Raw genomic sequence first — 12019 nt, 5'->3', positions numbered from 1 at the left:
GAATTAAAACCATATTAATTGAAATTTGTTTTAATTTGAAAAATGGAAGCTTCCCTTGAACTGTATAGAAATGTTAGAATTTCTAAACCACTGCCTATAAGAAGAATTTTAGGGAAACATTGGCCCTCATTAAGGAACAAATGGGTTCCATACACAATAAATGTGGGAGTTATGAATGGGTGTTTTTATACCTGCTCAGCTGTGCCCTCCCCTCACCGGTTGGTCATCACTCATATGTGATTCATAGCCACTAAGCTGGTTAGCGCAGTAACTAGTTCCCCAGAACAGGACAAACCTGCACGTCTGGGACAAGGAGGAGATGGTTACAACTGCAGAAAGCCGGGTTCCTCCGGGGAGCCTCGGGCGCACAAAGTCGTGGGGCAACCCAGGAAGGGTCAGGGCACTGCAGGCCATCCCATCGGCCGTGCCCTCCAGCAGGCCTGGGCCACAGGTGGGAACATGGCTGTGCTGAGTGCAGGGCTGGGTTTGGACCCAACACTCTGGTAGGTCCAATCCCCCCATCTCGGCCACATTTCAGAATTGAGGTGAGTGGGTCATGACAGCCTCCGTCCGGGGTGGAATTCACTTCCTTGTAGCCACATCGAGGAGTGGATCTGCCTACATTTTCCCTGACATCAAGCCAGTTAGCAGCTCGGCTACTTACCACTCACGTCATGTATTTAAGGCTTTCTCTGAACAGCTGTGACTTCCCTAAAAGGCAGAGCCTGCTGTCCACATCACCTGTGTGCCCAACACCACCAGGTCTTCATGCATGGGCTCCGCATGCGTCTCCCAACCCCGGACACACCACACCCATGATTCATACTGAGTTAAAGGGCAAATTGGCAAATCAAAGGGTATTTGGATTACACACCAAGTTATTCCACCACAAATTATAAACTTGATGTTTTAACGAACCAGTTAGAAAGCAGCTTTCACAGGTCAGAGACCTCCCTCAGTGGGGATTTGGGCTGCAGGGCCCTGTGCTCTGTTAGCAGAGATGAGCCCTGACCCGGTGTGGCCTAGAGCTCCCAGGGAGCAGGGTCCTGCCCTTCAGCTGTCACCTGCTCACCGGGCCTTCTCTGGCCACCCTCCCAGAATGGTAACCAGCTTGGACTCAGAGGCACACGCCACCCTCATCACCCTCAGCGCCTTCCTGCCATTTATTTTGTCCATTTTCTGTGAGCACCTTTAAGACGGTCCCTTCCCAAGGCCCTTATATGACTGGCCTCCAGGCAGAGCCTGTCCACAGAGATGCTTCTCAGGGCCCAGCATCTGTGACCTTTCCCCAGTGCGAAGGGGTCAGCGCCAGTGACCCTCTGTGACCTCCACAGGCCATGAAGGCGTCTGGGAAGGAGCGAGGCCTCAGCCCCTCTGACACCGAGAATGGGTCCGTGTTAAGGCCTAGACGGAAGAAATGGCCCCTCGAGACCTGCACCGCAGCCTTTGCTGACCAGATGGACATTCTGAGAGCACAGTTGTCGCTACTATTAGCAATGGTGTCAGCTGCCACCCCTGCGAGTGACCTGCAGGCACCTGTGACCACATTGCTCTCATCACCTCTTACTGTCACAGCGCTCTCCCCGCATGTCCCCCTTTCACAGAGCAGGAAACCGAGGCTCAGAGGTCGCAGGCCATAGGCTCTTGGGCAACAAATATGGGCCTGAGTCTGTGAGACTCCAGTGTCATAACCAATGAGACATACGGGCTGTGGTTTCCGGGGTCTCTCACCTGGTCCAACCATCCCCACCCCATCACCTGGTCCCGCTCATATCCTGGGAGGCGAAGATGCTGCTGCCTCAGGCGCCCCCTGGCTTCCAGGTGGGTCAGACTCCCCCAGCTCATCTGTGACCTGTGGCCCATCTTGCCCTCAAGTCCTAGGGGCCTGGCCTCGCTGATTCATTGCTCACTGAGACACCTGAGGAAAGGAGTGAGGAGGCTGGATGGCCGACCCACCTGCCCAGCATGTCCCGGGACAGGGGTGGCTACGTTACCAGTTTGAAGAATTTGGAAAGCGTGCTCTGGGTGTCCTGGCCCTTCAGTCCCTTGTGAGCAGATTTGTAGTCGGCAGCTCTGCTCCCGTAGCCAAATCCAGGCTTCTGCCCCTCGGCTCCCTGCAAGAGAGGAGCACAGCTCTGGTCAGAGCCAGGCCCAGAGGCCCTGCCCGAGTGGCCTCGGTGACCGAGGGCGGTGTCTCAGCGGTTGGCCTGGCCTAGCCTGGGCCAAGGTTCTGTTATGAGATGCCCAAATGCTTTCATTGGAAAGATCGAGGCCTTTTCTACACCAGCGGCCTCCCTGCTTCTCGCTGCCTGGTCCTCAAGAGAGGGTCAGCAGATGCCGTAGGACAAGGTGGAGAACCTTTGCCCACACGGGGCTGGAGGAAGGGGAACCGGAGTGGCCATTCCTCAGAGGGGCCTGGAGGAGGTCGACGCTGAGTCTGGGGATGTGTCTGGTTGTTTGCAAGGACCGAGCTCACATTCACTTCATCTCCTAGAGATGTCAGGCAGGAGGCTCGGGACGAGGTGAGATCCCCGGCCCACACTTTTCTAACGTGTGAGGATGAGACTCTTGCTCTCTGGCCTAGAGGAGCCTCTCCCGCAGTGCCAGGAACCATGGCGCGGAGTCCTGAGGGTGAGTGTGCAGACCTGGGCCCTGGGCCCCTGAGCTGGTGCCATGGAGGGCAGGGGCAGGTCTGGGCAGGTGAGCCACGTCCCTGCGTGGTGCACCAGGGCTCAGCTTGGAGCCCGGCAGCCCGGATGACTTCTGCCCCCCTGCTCCCTAGCTGTGTGACCTTGGGCAAGTGTGGGAACCTCTCTGAGCTTCAGTTTCCTCCTCTCTAAAATGCGGATGAGAACAGCCCCTTCCTTGCTGGTTGCTGTGAGGATCCGTGAGTTAATGGATGCCCTGCTCTGGGAACAAAGCTCTGAACTTGCCGTCCTCACTGGGGAAGGGCCTCCATCCCTGCCTGTGCCCATCGCCCAGCCGCCCGCCCTCCCTCCAGGGGCTGGAGACAATTTCCTCTGTGGGCTAAAGCAATGGCAGATGATAGTAGAAATATGAGAAAGTCTGGGTCCCCTGTCTTTTCTCAATTGTGTCAGTTTCACTGGGATGTTCCACATGAGAAAGAAACGGGACAGACTGCGGTGTGAACACACACATGTGAGCATCCGGAATGAAATGTCCCAGACGTAGGGACGATGCTCATAGGAGGCGACCCCAGCTGCCCACATCCCAGGGTAAGTCTACTCCATGGACAAGGTCTGAGGTTTCCCTTCATTTTGCCAACAAGAAATAGGAGGCCGCCTGTGTTTCTCTCCAAAGAATTCTAGGAAACAAAATGGAACGATCTCTTGATCGAGACCCCCAAACCTGTCCCCTCAGCCTACAGTCCCTTACAACCTCATAAGAGTGTTTGAGGGCTGTGGGCCCCGGGAACCACCTCACCCACCCCGTTAGGTTAGAGGTGCTGGAGCTGAGCTCTGGAGGCTCAGGTTCCCCCAGGTCACCTCTGTCACTCGACTGGGCAGGACTGAGCCACCTGTCCAGGGTCCCACCACTCAAGCTGCGTCTGCACTGTCCTTCTCATTCAGCTGAGACCGAGGAACGGACACTGGACACCGGGTCTGAGGTCGCTGCTTTCATATGTGCCGGGAGCCGGTCCATCCTTGCTGTTTCAAAGGACTTGGCATATATGGCATACTGTTCTTAATATGTTTGCTCACCTTCTTGGCACTATGTGTTTTAACCAAGGTCTCTGAGAAAGGTTGTTTCCCCAGGTAGGGATTTTCCCCTGAAGTTAGGGAGGGAATAAAATCCCTTAACTAAGTGCCAGGCGGGTAATTAATCACTTTAACTACGAACAGTCATGCTTAAGCTACATAATCTTTACTCCCTGGAATGGAGATAAAAGAAACGCCCTAACCTTTGTAATAGAGATTGGTAGGATTGAATCAACTGGTATAAATACAGATGTAGTAAGACAGCAAGAGACAGAACTTAGAACACAGAACTTAGAATACAGAACTTAGAACACAGAACTGAGAGACAGAACCTAGGCACAGAACCTACACAGAACGTTCTCTAGAGACAGAAGAACTTCGCTGGAGAGAACATGGCAAAAGTTCCTGGACAGAAACTGGCCTCAGAACCTAGAGACAGAACCCAGCGAGAGAACATGGCAAAAGATCCTGGACTGAACCTGACTACAGAAATTGGCAAGAGAACCTGACTATAGAACCTGGCTGGATAACCTGGACAGAACCTGGCTGGAGAACCTAGCGAGGGAACATGGACACAGAACCTGGCTGGAGATCCTAAGCAGAACTTCGCTGGAGATCCAGACCAGAACTTGGCTGGAGATCCTGGCTGGAGATCCTGGCTAGGCTGTTGATCAACTGAACACTGTCTCCGTGTCCTTCCTTCTTCGCCGACTCCGTCTACACCTTTGGGGACCCCTGGACCCGCTGGGGTTGGACCCCGGCATATGGCGCCCGAAAAGGGACCCCTAGGTAAGCCCCACTCTCAGGATGGATAGGACTCCACCGTAGGAAGAGGGTGGATAGTCTTCGCCGACTCCGTCCACACCTTTGGGAACCCCTGGAACAGGATTCCCCTAGACGTAACAAGACAGCAAGACACAGAACTTAGAACACAGAACTTAGAACACAGAACTTAGAATACGGAACCAAGAGAGACAGAACCCAGCGAGAGAACATGGCAAAAGATCCTGGACTAAACCTGACTACAGAAATTGGCAAGAGAACCTGACTAGAACCTGGTGACTGAATCTGGCTGGAGAACCTGGACAGAACCTGGCTGGAGAACCTAGCGAGGGAACATGGACACAGAACCTGGCTGGAGATCCAAAGCAGAACTTCGCTGGAGATCCAGACCAGAACTTGGCTGGAGATCCTGGCTAGAGATCCTGGCTAGGCTGCTGATCAACTGAACACTGTCTCCGTGTCCTTCCTTCTTCGCCGACTCCGTCCACACCTTTGGGGACCCCTGGACCCGCTGGGGTTGGACCCCGGCACACATGAAGATCCATTTCAAGGTTATCGAGTGGAGCAAGGACAGGGGAGTGAGGCAGAGAGGCCTGAGCCGCCTGCCAGAGAAATGCCAGCGCTGCCCTTGAGCCCTGGAGGCGTCCACAGACACGCGCTCCCCAGGACGGCACCCAGAGGGGCGGGTGACACTGAGGGGCTGCTGCGCCACAGACAGAGCCGCACTTCCCCACCCGAGGCAAACTCATCCTGTCTTGCTCTCTTGTTTTTCTCCCAAAATAAAGAGCTCCTGAGAACTAAATTCAAGGATTGGTTTTCAGATTAATAATGTACTTGACTTCTCCTTCTTTCAGATTCACGGTCATTTATACCTTTGAACAACCTAGAATTTACCAGAAAGCACACAGAGTGGTTTAGCAGAGGAAGCAGGGCTGAAAACACTCCAGAGGAGGGCAGTCTGAGCTGCTGGAAACTTGCAGACAAGGGAATGCGGGGGAGGATTCTGCTTGGGGAAAAAGAGAAATGTCACACACGTTAATAGGATGAGAAATGAAGGGTGGGAGGCATGCAAAGGCCTTTCTGGTTAACGGCAGGTCTAGGTGGCCTGGGGATGACTGATGGGAAGAAGGGCTGGGTCCCAGCCGCCAACACGTGCAGGGGGGACTTTGCATAAAGCCCGGAGTCTGCGCCTGCAAAGCTAAGAGGCAGAGCACGTGGTTACTAACACATGGTTTCTGGGTCAAAAGTGGGTTTCATTCTTCAGTCTCATCTCTATCTCCTCCTGGCACAGAAAGTCAACAATTAATTGTCAGTGAGCGCTGGCCCAGGGCCATTTCTACATTATTGTTACCTGTTTGCAAAATCATTCGGCCAGGAGAAGACTCAAGTATGTTTATGTAAAATTGCAGCAAATATATCAGTTCATAATTCAATGTCATAATGTGTTGGAGGAAATCGGGGGCTTTATGAAATCTTTTCTCTACCCTTTCTCTGCAGGTGTCTCCCCTTCCTCCAGTCCTCTCTCCCTTTCTCTTTTTTCTCCCTTTTTTTAAATTTTTAATCTTCTCTCATTCATTTATATGATGCCTATTAATTAAGCATCTCATATATGTGGCCTATAATAGAGATTAAGGATATTGTGTTCCCAAGACACACCTAATCCCTAGCCTAGAGGTTATTCTGAAAATTGTAATTTTTATAAAGAAAGAACAATACTTAATATTTACCAGTAACAAAAGACTATACATTGGGTTAGAATATTTAAAGTTGGTTCAGATGCCAAATTTCACTAGTATCTAAAAAGTGAACAAATTCCCTCTTTAAGGTCTTCATTAAAAAATTGTTCTCTGTTAAAGAGTCTAAAATTCCTCAGAAGGTTTTCCTAGATGGCTTGATATCAAAGCTACAGTTATTACTAACACACATACAAAAACCAATGTTTTGGGTGAGTTAGGTCATTATAAACAGAACTAGAGGCCCAGTGCACAAAAATTTGTGCACTCGGGGGGAGGGGGGGCATCCCTCAGCCCGGCCTGTGCCCTCTTGCAGTCTGGGACCCCTCAGGGGATGTCCACCTGCTGGCTTAGGCCCACTCCCCGGGGGATCGGGCCTAAGCTGGCAGTCAGACATCCCTCTAGCAGCCTGGGAGCCCTCAGGGGATGTCCACTTGCCAACGGGGAGCAGACCTAAGCTGCAGTCGGACATCCTTAGCTCTGCTGAGGAGGTGGGAGAGGCTCCCACCACCACCATTGTGCTGGCAGCCATCAGCCTGGCTTGTGGCTAAGCAGAGCTCCCCCTGTGGGAGCACACTGACCACCCGGGGGCAGTTCCTGAATTGAGCTTCTGCCCCCTGGTGGTCAGTGTGTGTCATAGTAACCAGTCATTCCCAGCCATTCTGCTGTTAGGGTCAGTTTGCATATTACCCTTTTATTATATAGGATAACTGAAGTTAGCATGTTTTTCTCCCTTAGAATCATTTTTTTAAAAATATATATTGATTTCATAGAGGAAGGGAGAGGGAAAGAGAGATAGAAACATCAATGACAAAAAAAAAATCATTGATTGGCTGCCTCCTGCACATTCCCTACTGGGGATCAAGCCCACAACCTAGTCATGTGCCCTTGACCAGAATCGAACATGGGATGCTTCAGTCCTCAGGCTGATGCTCTATCCACTGAGCCAAACCAGCTAGGGCCATTTTTCCTCATTGAAAAGTCACCATCTGGGGGTAGGCTGGTCATGTAGATGGTGTGTCAGCCTCAGGCCCACACTGTAGTGGTGTTTCCTGGTGGGAGCCCCACGGGGCCTGTGGGGGCCTGTGGGAGGAGGGTTGTTGGCCCTGGGGTGCCTGTCACAGGTGGGAGGAAGCAGAAGGAGGGCTGGTTGCTGCTCATTTCCCCTCGAGGAGAATGCATCCAGGGTCCTGGGGACAAGCTGGGCTGCGAGGAAAGGAAGGGGGAGCGACCATTAGGCAACTGAAACTGAGCAGAACAGACTCCCAGTGGCTGCGAGGACCGGGAAGAGGCGAAGCCGCACGGACACACGATTGTCACCTACCCAGCTGAATCTGCTGAGGGACTTTCCTCGCCCCTGGATGAGGAAAGAAAGAAATAATGACATTGTGATCAGTGCAGGAGAAAGTCCTTTTAATAGAGAAGAAACACAATCACAGCAGCCTATGCTGAGACTGTACACGTGTCCCATCCAAGGGGGTGGCAGTGGCCTCCTGGAGCTTCCAGGGAGGGTTTAGGATAAGGGCTTAGAGTGAAAGTGAGCGGGGATTGATTAGCACTGTCTGCACGGCTGTCAGAGGAGCAGATGTTATGCATCTCAGCCTGTCTACTTGGAACCCACTTGACAAAACTATGAAATCAAGTCAGGTCGCCATGAGCCCAACTCTCTCTTTGGTACATTTAGGGATTTCAGGGAAGGTCTGTAAGTAAAGTGATGACTAGTGAAGATATTCAGAGGTCTTACCTTGCCTTGTGATGGAGGAGGTGTGCGAGGCGTCACCTGCGGAGACACAGGAGCCGGTGAGCGGTGGTGGTCCCTCCTACAGAGCAGCCCTGACGCTGTTTGTGAGACTCCTTGTAGCTGGGAGTAGCCCATGTCTGCTAATGGTGTCCACTACCTATGAGGTGAGGGCCATCCCTCTGCCCGGCTCCCCCGTTTCTGTTCTAGCTGAGTGAGAAGCACCGCGGAGCTGAGAGTTTGAAAATATGCAGTGCTACTCCGATCTTCCAGAAGTCTCTGAAGGTGCTGGAGAGAATTGAAAACGGACCAACAGGCTCTAAACCAGGAAATGGACTCGCCTTGGTATGCGTTCCCGTGCACCCTCCGTGCACACTGATGGAGACCATGAACTTCACCACTACCCCTTTCTGGAGTAGGAAGTAAGGATCCCCTGATACTCAAGGGTTCTGAAGGAACACCACCTGGTCTGTGACTTTGAAAACTCATCAACATGGAAAGTATCATTTAAAAATGTTAGCCGCACAGAAAGTTTATAATTAGAAGACTGCAGCTTTGCTTTTGTTTCTAAGGCTTTTTTTTTTTTTTTTTTTTTAGCAGTTTTAGGTTTCAGGAAAAAATGCACAGAAATTACAGAGTTCCCATGGACTCGCTGTGGTTTCCCTATTACCATCTTGCCTGAGTGGGTTCTTTAGTTCTCACTGTGAACCAATACTGTACTGATTATTAACTGAAGTTCATCGTTTACATGGGTTTCACTGTGCCGTACATGCTAAGGAATTTGACAAAGGTATGAAGCATGTCCACCATCACATCACATCACACTGAGTAGTTTCACTGCCCTAAAAAATGCCCTGTGCGCCACTCGTTCATTCCTCCCTCCAACCCCTGGCAACCACTGATCTTTTTACTGTCTCCATAGTTTTGCAGAGCCTGTGCTTTCAAGTTAAGTCCTCACGGTAATTTAGTTTCAAAAGGAGTGAGCTCTTTGGTAAAACAAAAGTTCAGTAAGCAGCAGATGCCACTGGGACCGGGGTGCCAGGTGCTAAGGCTGAGCTCCACCCCGAGGAGGATGGAAGTTTCTTCTGGGGAAATGCTCATGCCCCTTGTGGATTAGAGCTGAGTCCTGTGGGACACACCCACACCCCTTGTGGTCAGTGCAGTGCTCCCCTCAGCGCTACTCACAGTGGAAGAGCACTCACAAGGTTTTTGAAGAAGTGGACTACGCGATTCTCATCTTGGGGCCGGCCGTGCTGTGACTTCTGGGGCAGGGAGCCGTAGTGGGTGGTTCTGGCTGCGTGGTGAGCATCCTGAAAGACAGAGCACAGGGACCTCAGGGAGGCCGCACCCTCTGTTCCATCCCTCTGACTCCTGCTGCATCAGGATAACTGGAATCAGGACTGTGTGCTGGGAAGCTGCTGAAGCCGCCCAGACATGCCTGTGGTGGGAGGGACACGAGCAGGGCCTCTGCTGTGAGACTCCCTGAGCTGGGAGCGCCTCCCACCGCTCAGTCAGCTAAGCACCAGCCAGGGGCCATGACCGCCATTGGAGGGTGATGCCAGCTAAGACGGGGCCAGGTAGCCAAAGCTCAGAAAGGAAAACATCATTTCCTCAGGCTCCTGGTTTGGACAAACACTCAGGAATTACACACAAAACCACGGTAACAGCACGGTCAGTGGCTTTGGGGTCGCATCACGTGGACCAGCCTGTTTCTCAAAATCAGTGACTCAGGCCACAGCACCACTGAGTCCGCCCAATCTGGGAAGACCTCTGTGGGCCCGCACTCGGGCGTCCTTCAGCTGTGTGCGCCTCCCCAGCTGTGGGTCTCCCGCATCACACCCTGGGGTCTGAGACCCTGCTGTCTCCCAGACTCCCCCTGGCTCTGCTTCCTGCTCGCTCAGCTCTCAGCTTGCAGACGCCCAGGTTTTCTTCGCCACAGTCCTTACTCACCCCCTCGCCCATCAGCAGGACCTCTGCAAGGTGGCTCTGCCCTCTCTCTCCCTCCCCTGATCAACCACAGGCAGCCTCTTTCCCTGGGTCTGCAGAGCCCTCAGAGCCCAAGGCACTTGGAGTGTCCGGTTTTCTCTGCTTTCTGTCTTAGCTCTGAGGGGACTGGCCACCTCGCTGGCCTCTGAACAAGGGGTCCATGCGCAGGCCCAGCCTCCCGCGCGATGCTGGCTCACTCGGCTCCCCGGTGACTGACTGGTCCCTGCCGCAAGCTTCAACTGCAAAGTCGCTCCATGCCCGGTCCTCCTGGAGACCAGGCTTCACGCTGATGGCCCTGCATCGCCCCTGTCGCTCTTCCCAGCCATTCTCCCCATTGTAGTCAGAAAAGGTTCGGAAACAGCCCCTTCCTCATGTCCAGTGGCCACCAGCGCTGGCCCACGGAGAGCCCTTCTGAACAGGAGCCTCTCTGCCCACAGTGCCCCCTCTTTGCTGGGCATCTACCCCTATCTGAACTGTGCCCCTCAGCCACAGAACTAGGCCAGGTGTCCATGGGCACAGCCTCTGCGCAGGGCTTCCTGCGGCCTGCAGTCCCCTCCGGGGCCTCTGGCGCAGCCCCTGTTCAAGGTGGCCTTTCTCCAGCTCAGCAGCCAGCGAGGTTCTGGGATCTGTCAGCTCACCCATCCCCACCCTCAGGCTGGAGCACGGGCCACGTGATGGGCTGGGCTCCTCTCCCCACCCCCACCGGGCTTCGAACTTCCTGCTCCCAGGACCCACAGGGCGTTGAGTTATGCTGTGGGCACAAGAGTGTGGGCAGAAGCAGATGCTAGGGCATTTGAACACAATGATGTCCACAGCAGGCGAAACAGCCGGTCCTTCTTATTCTTATTCTCCTGATGTTGCAAGAACCTAAGTAATCTGGTCCCCTCAAGTTATCTTGCCTTCACCCAGTGCCTTTCTGAACTCACTGACTAGTCCAAATAATTACGCCAATAAAAGAATGGGTGTAAACTTAAGAATTAAAAAAACTCCAAAAACAGACGAGCCAGGAAACTGTTTAAATTGCTTACTTTAAGACAAATATTTTCAAATGTCTAATTTGCCTGGTGAAGTTATTTATTAGATACCATCCTAATGGCTTGAAATAATTAAAAGAGCTCAAAATTTAGTACAACTTACTTGTCACTTGCTGTTTATGTACCATTTTCTGTACACTGTGTACCGCATTTTGACTCACAGAAGCATCATCTAGCTTTAATTTAGTTTAGTGATTAAATTAAATAATGTCTTAAACTTTGCATACAGGTTTTTTAAAGAAATGGGATGTTCAGTCGTACCATGCAAGTCTCATATCATTAAAATGTATTTGCGCGGTGAGATAATGAATGAAGTGTTATATAGATAATAATATTGTTCACATGTGAACTGTGCATGCCTGCTTTGAATGCTAAAAGAAAAACTCTGTATTTTTGTGATTTTTATAATGAATATATTGGTCACCAATGGGAAAAGTAACTTAAATATTTTAAGGACACATGAAGTTGGTCAGTTGCATTATACCTCTCGGAGCTATGAAATTAGGGGTCAGACATGTTCATGGGAACGGCCGGCGATGGGTCTCTACGGTGCTCAGCACAGAACTAGCTCAGCACAGAACTAGCAACGAGCATTAGAAGCCTGTTGAATGTGCACCATTCAGATCACTGTTAATCCAGAATCTAACATACAAGAGATCATAGGCAAACAGAACGGAGTTCATGGAATTACATGATTTTTTTGTTGTCTATGCAAGAGTTTCTGAACTAGACTCAGATGGACTTCTGGGCTATAAATGTTAGGTTGCACAGATGCGATGTAGTCACATAATTGTAACTGAATCACCATATTATAGTTGTAAAGGCCTGTTATGTAAAGAACATTTTGTCAATCATATTTCCATATGCTAACAGTTAAAAAATACACTACCATATATAATAACGTCAAAGAAGCAAAATGTTAGGTATAACTCTAACAAAACATGTAAAGAATCTTTACGCTAAAATACAGAAAATGCTAGTGGAAGAAATCAAAGATGACCTCAGTAAATGGAGAGACATACTCGT

At 51.4% G+C, this 12019-nt stretch overlaps 1 protein-coding gene across 8 annotated transcripts in view; it reads right to left on the bottom strand.

Moving 5' to 3' along the window:
• Positions 1-12019, bottom strand: part of LOC118662846 (myelin basic protein) — a 76853-nt gene that overhangs the window by 3553 nt on the left and 61281 nt on the right. For 4 of the 8 annotated variants that reach the window (XM_036321789.1, XM_036321790.1, XM_036321788.1 and 1 more), the window contains 5 exons: positions 9176-9283; positions 7980-8015; positions 7560-7592; positions 7222-7441; positions 1995-2114 (listed from right to left, as the gene is read on the bottom strand). In XM_036321789.1, the coding sequence (XP_036177682.1) occupies positions 7262-7441; positions 7560-7592; positions 7980-8015; positions 9176-9283 (357 nt within the window). In that variant the 3' untranslated portion in view covers positions 1995-2114; positions 7222-7261. Of the gene's footprint in view, positions 1-1994; positions 2115-7221; positions 7442-7559; positions 7593-7979; positions 8016-9175; positions 9284-12019 lie in introns of those variants that run through there. The other 4 variants (XM_036321791.1, XM_036321794.1, XM_036321792.1 and 1 more) reach the window with 2 other exon arrangements.

The sequence above is a fragment of the Myotis myotis genome, unplaced genomic scaffold (genome assembly GCF_014108235.1).
Source record: "Myotis myotis isolate mMyoMyo1 unplaced genomic scaffold, mMyoMyo1.p scaffold_m19_p_9, whole genome shotgun sequence".
NCBI classification, from domain to species: domain Eukaryota; kingdom Metazoa; phylum Chordata; class Mammalia; order Chiroptera; family Vespertilionidae; genus Myotis; species Myotis myotis.
This window is presented reverse-complemented; position numbering and strand designations above follow the sequence as displayed.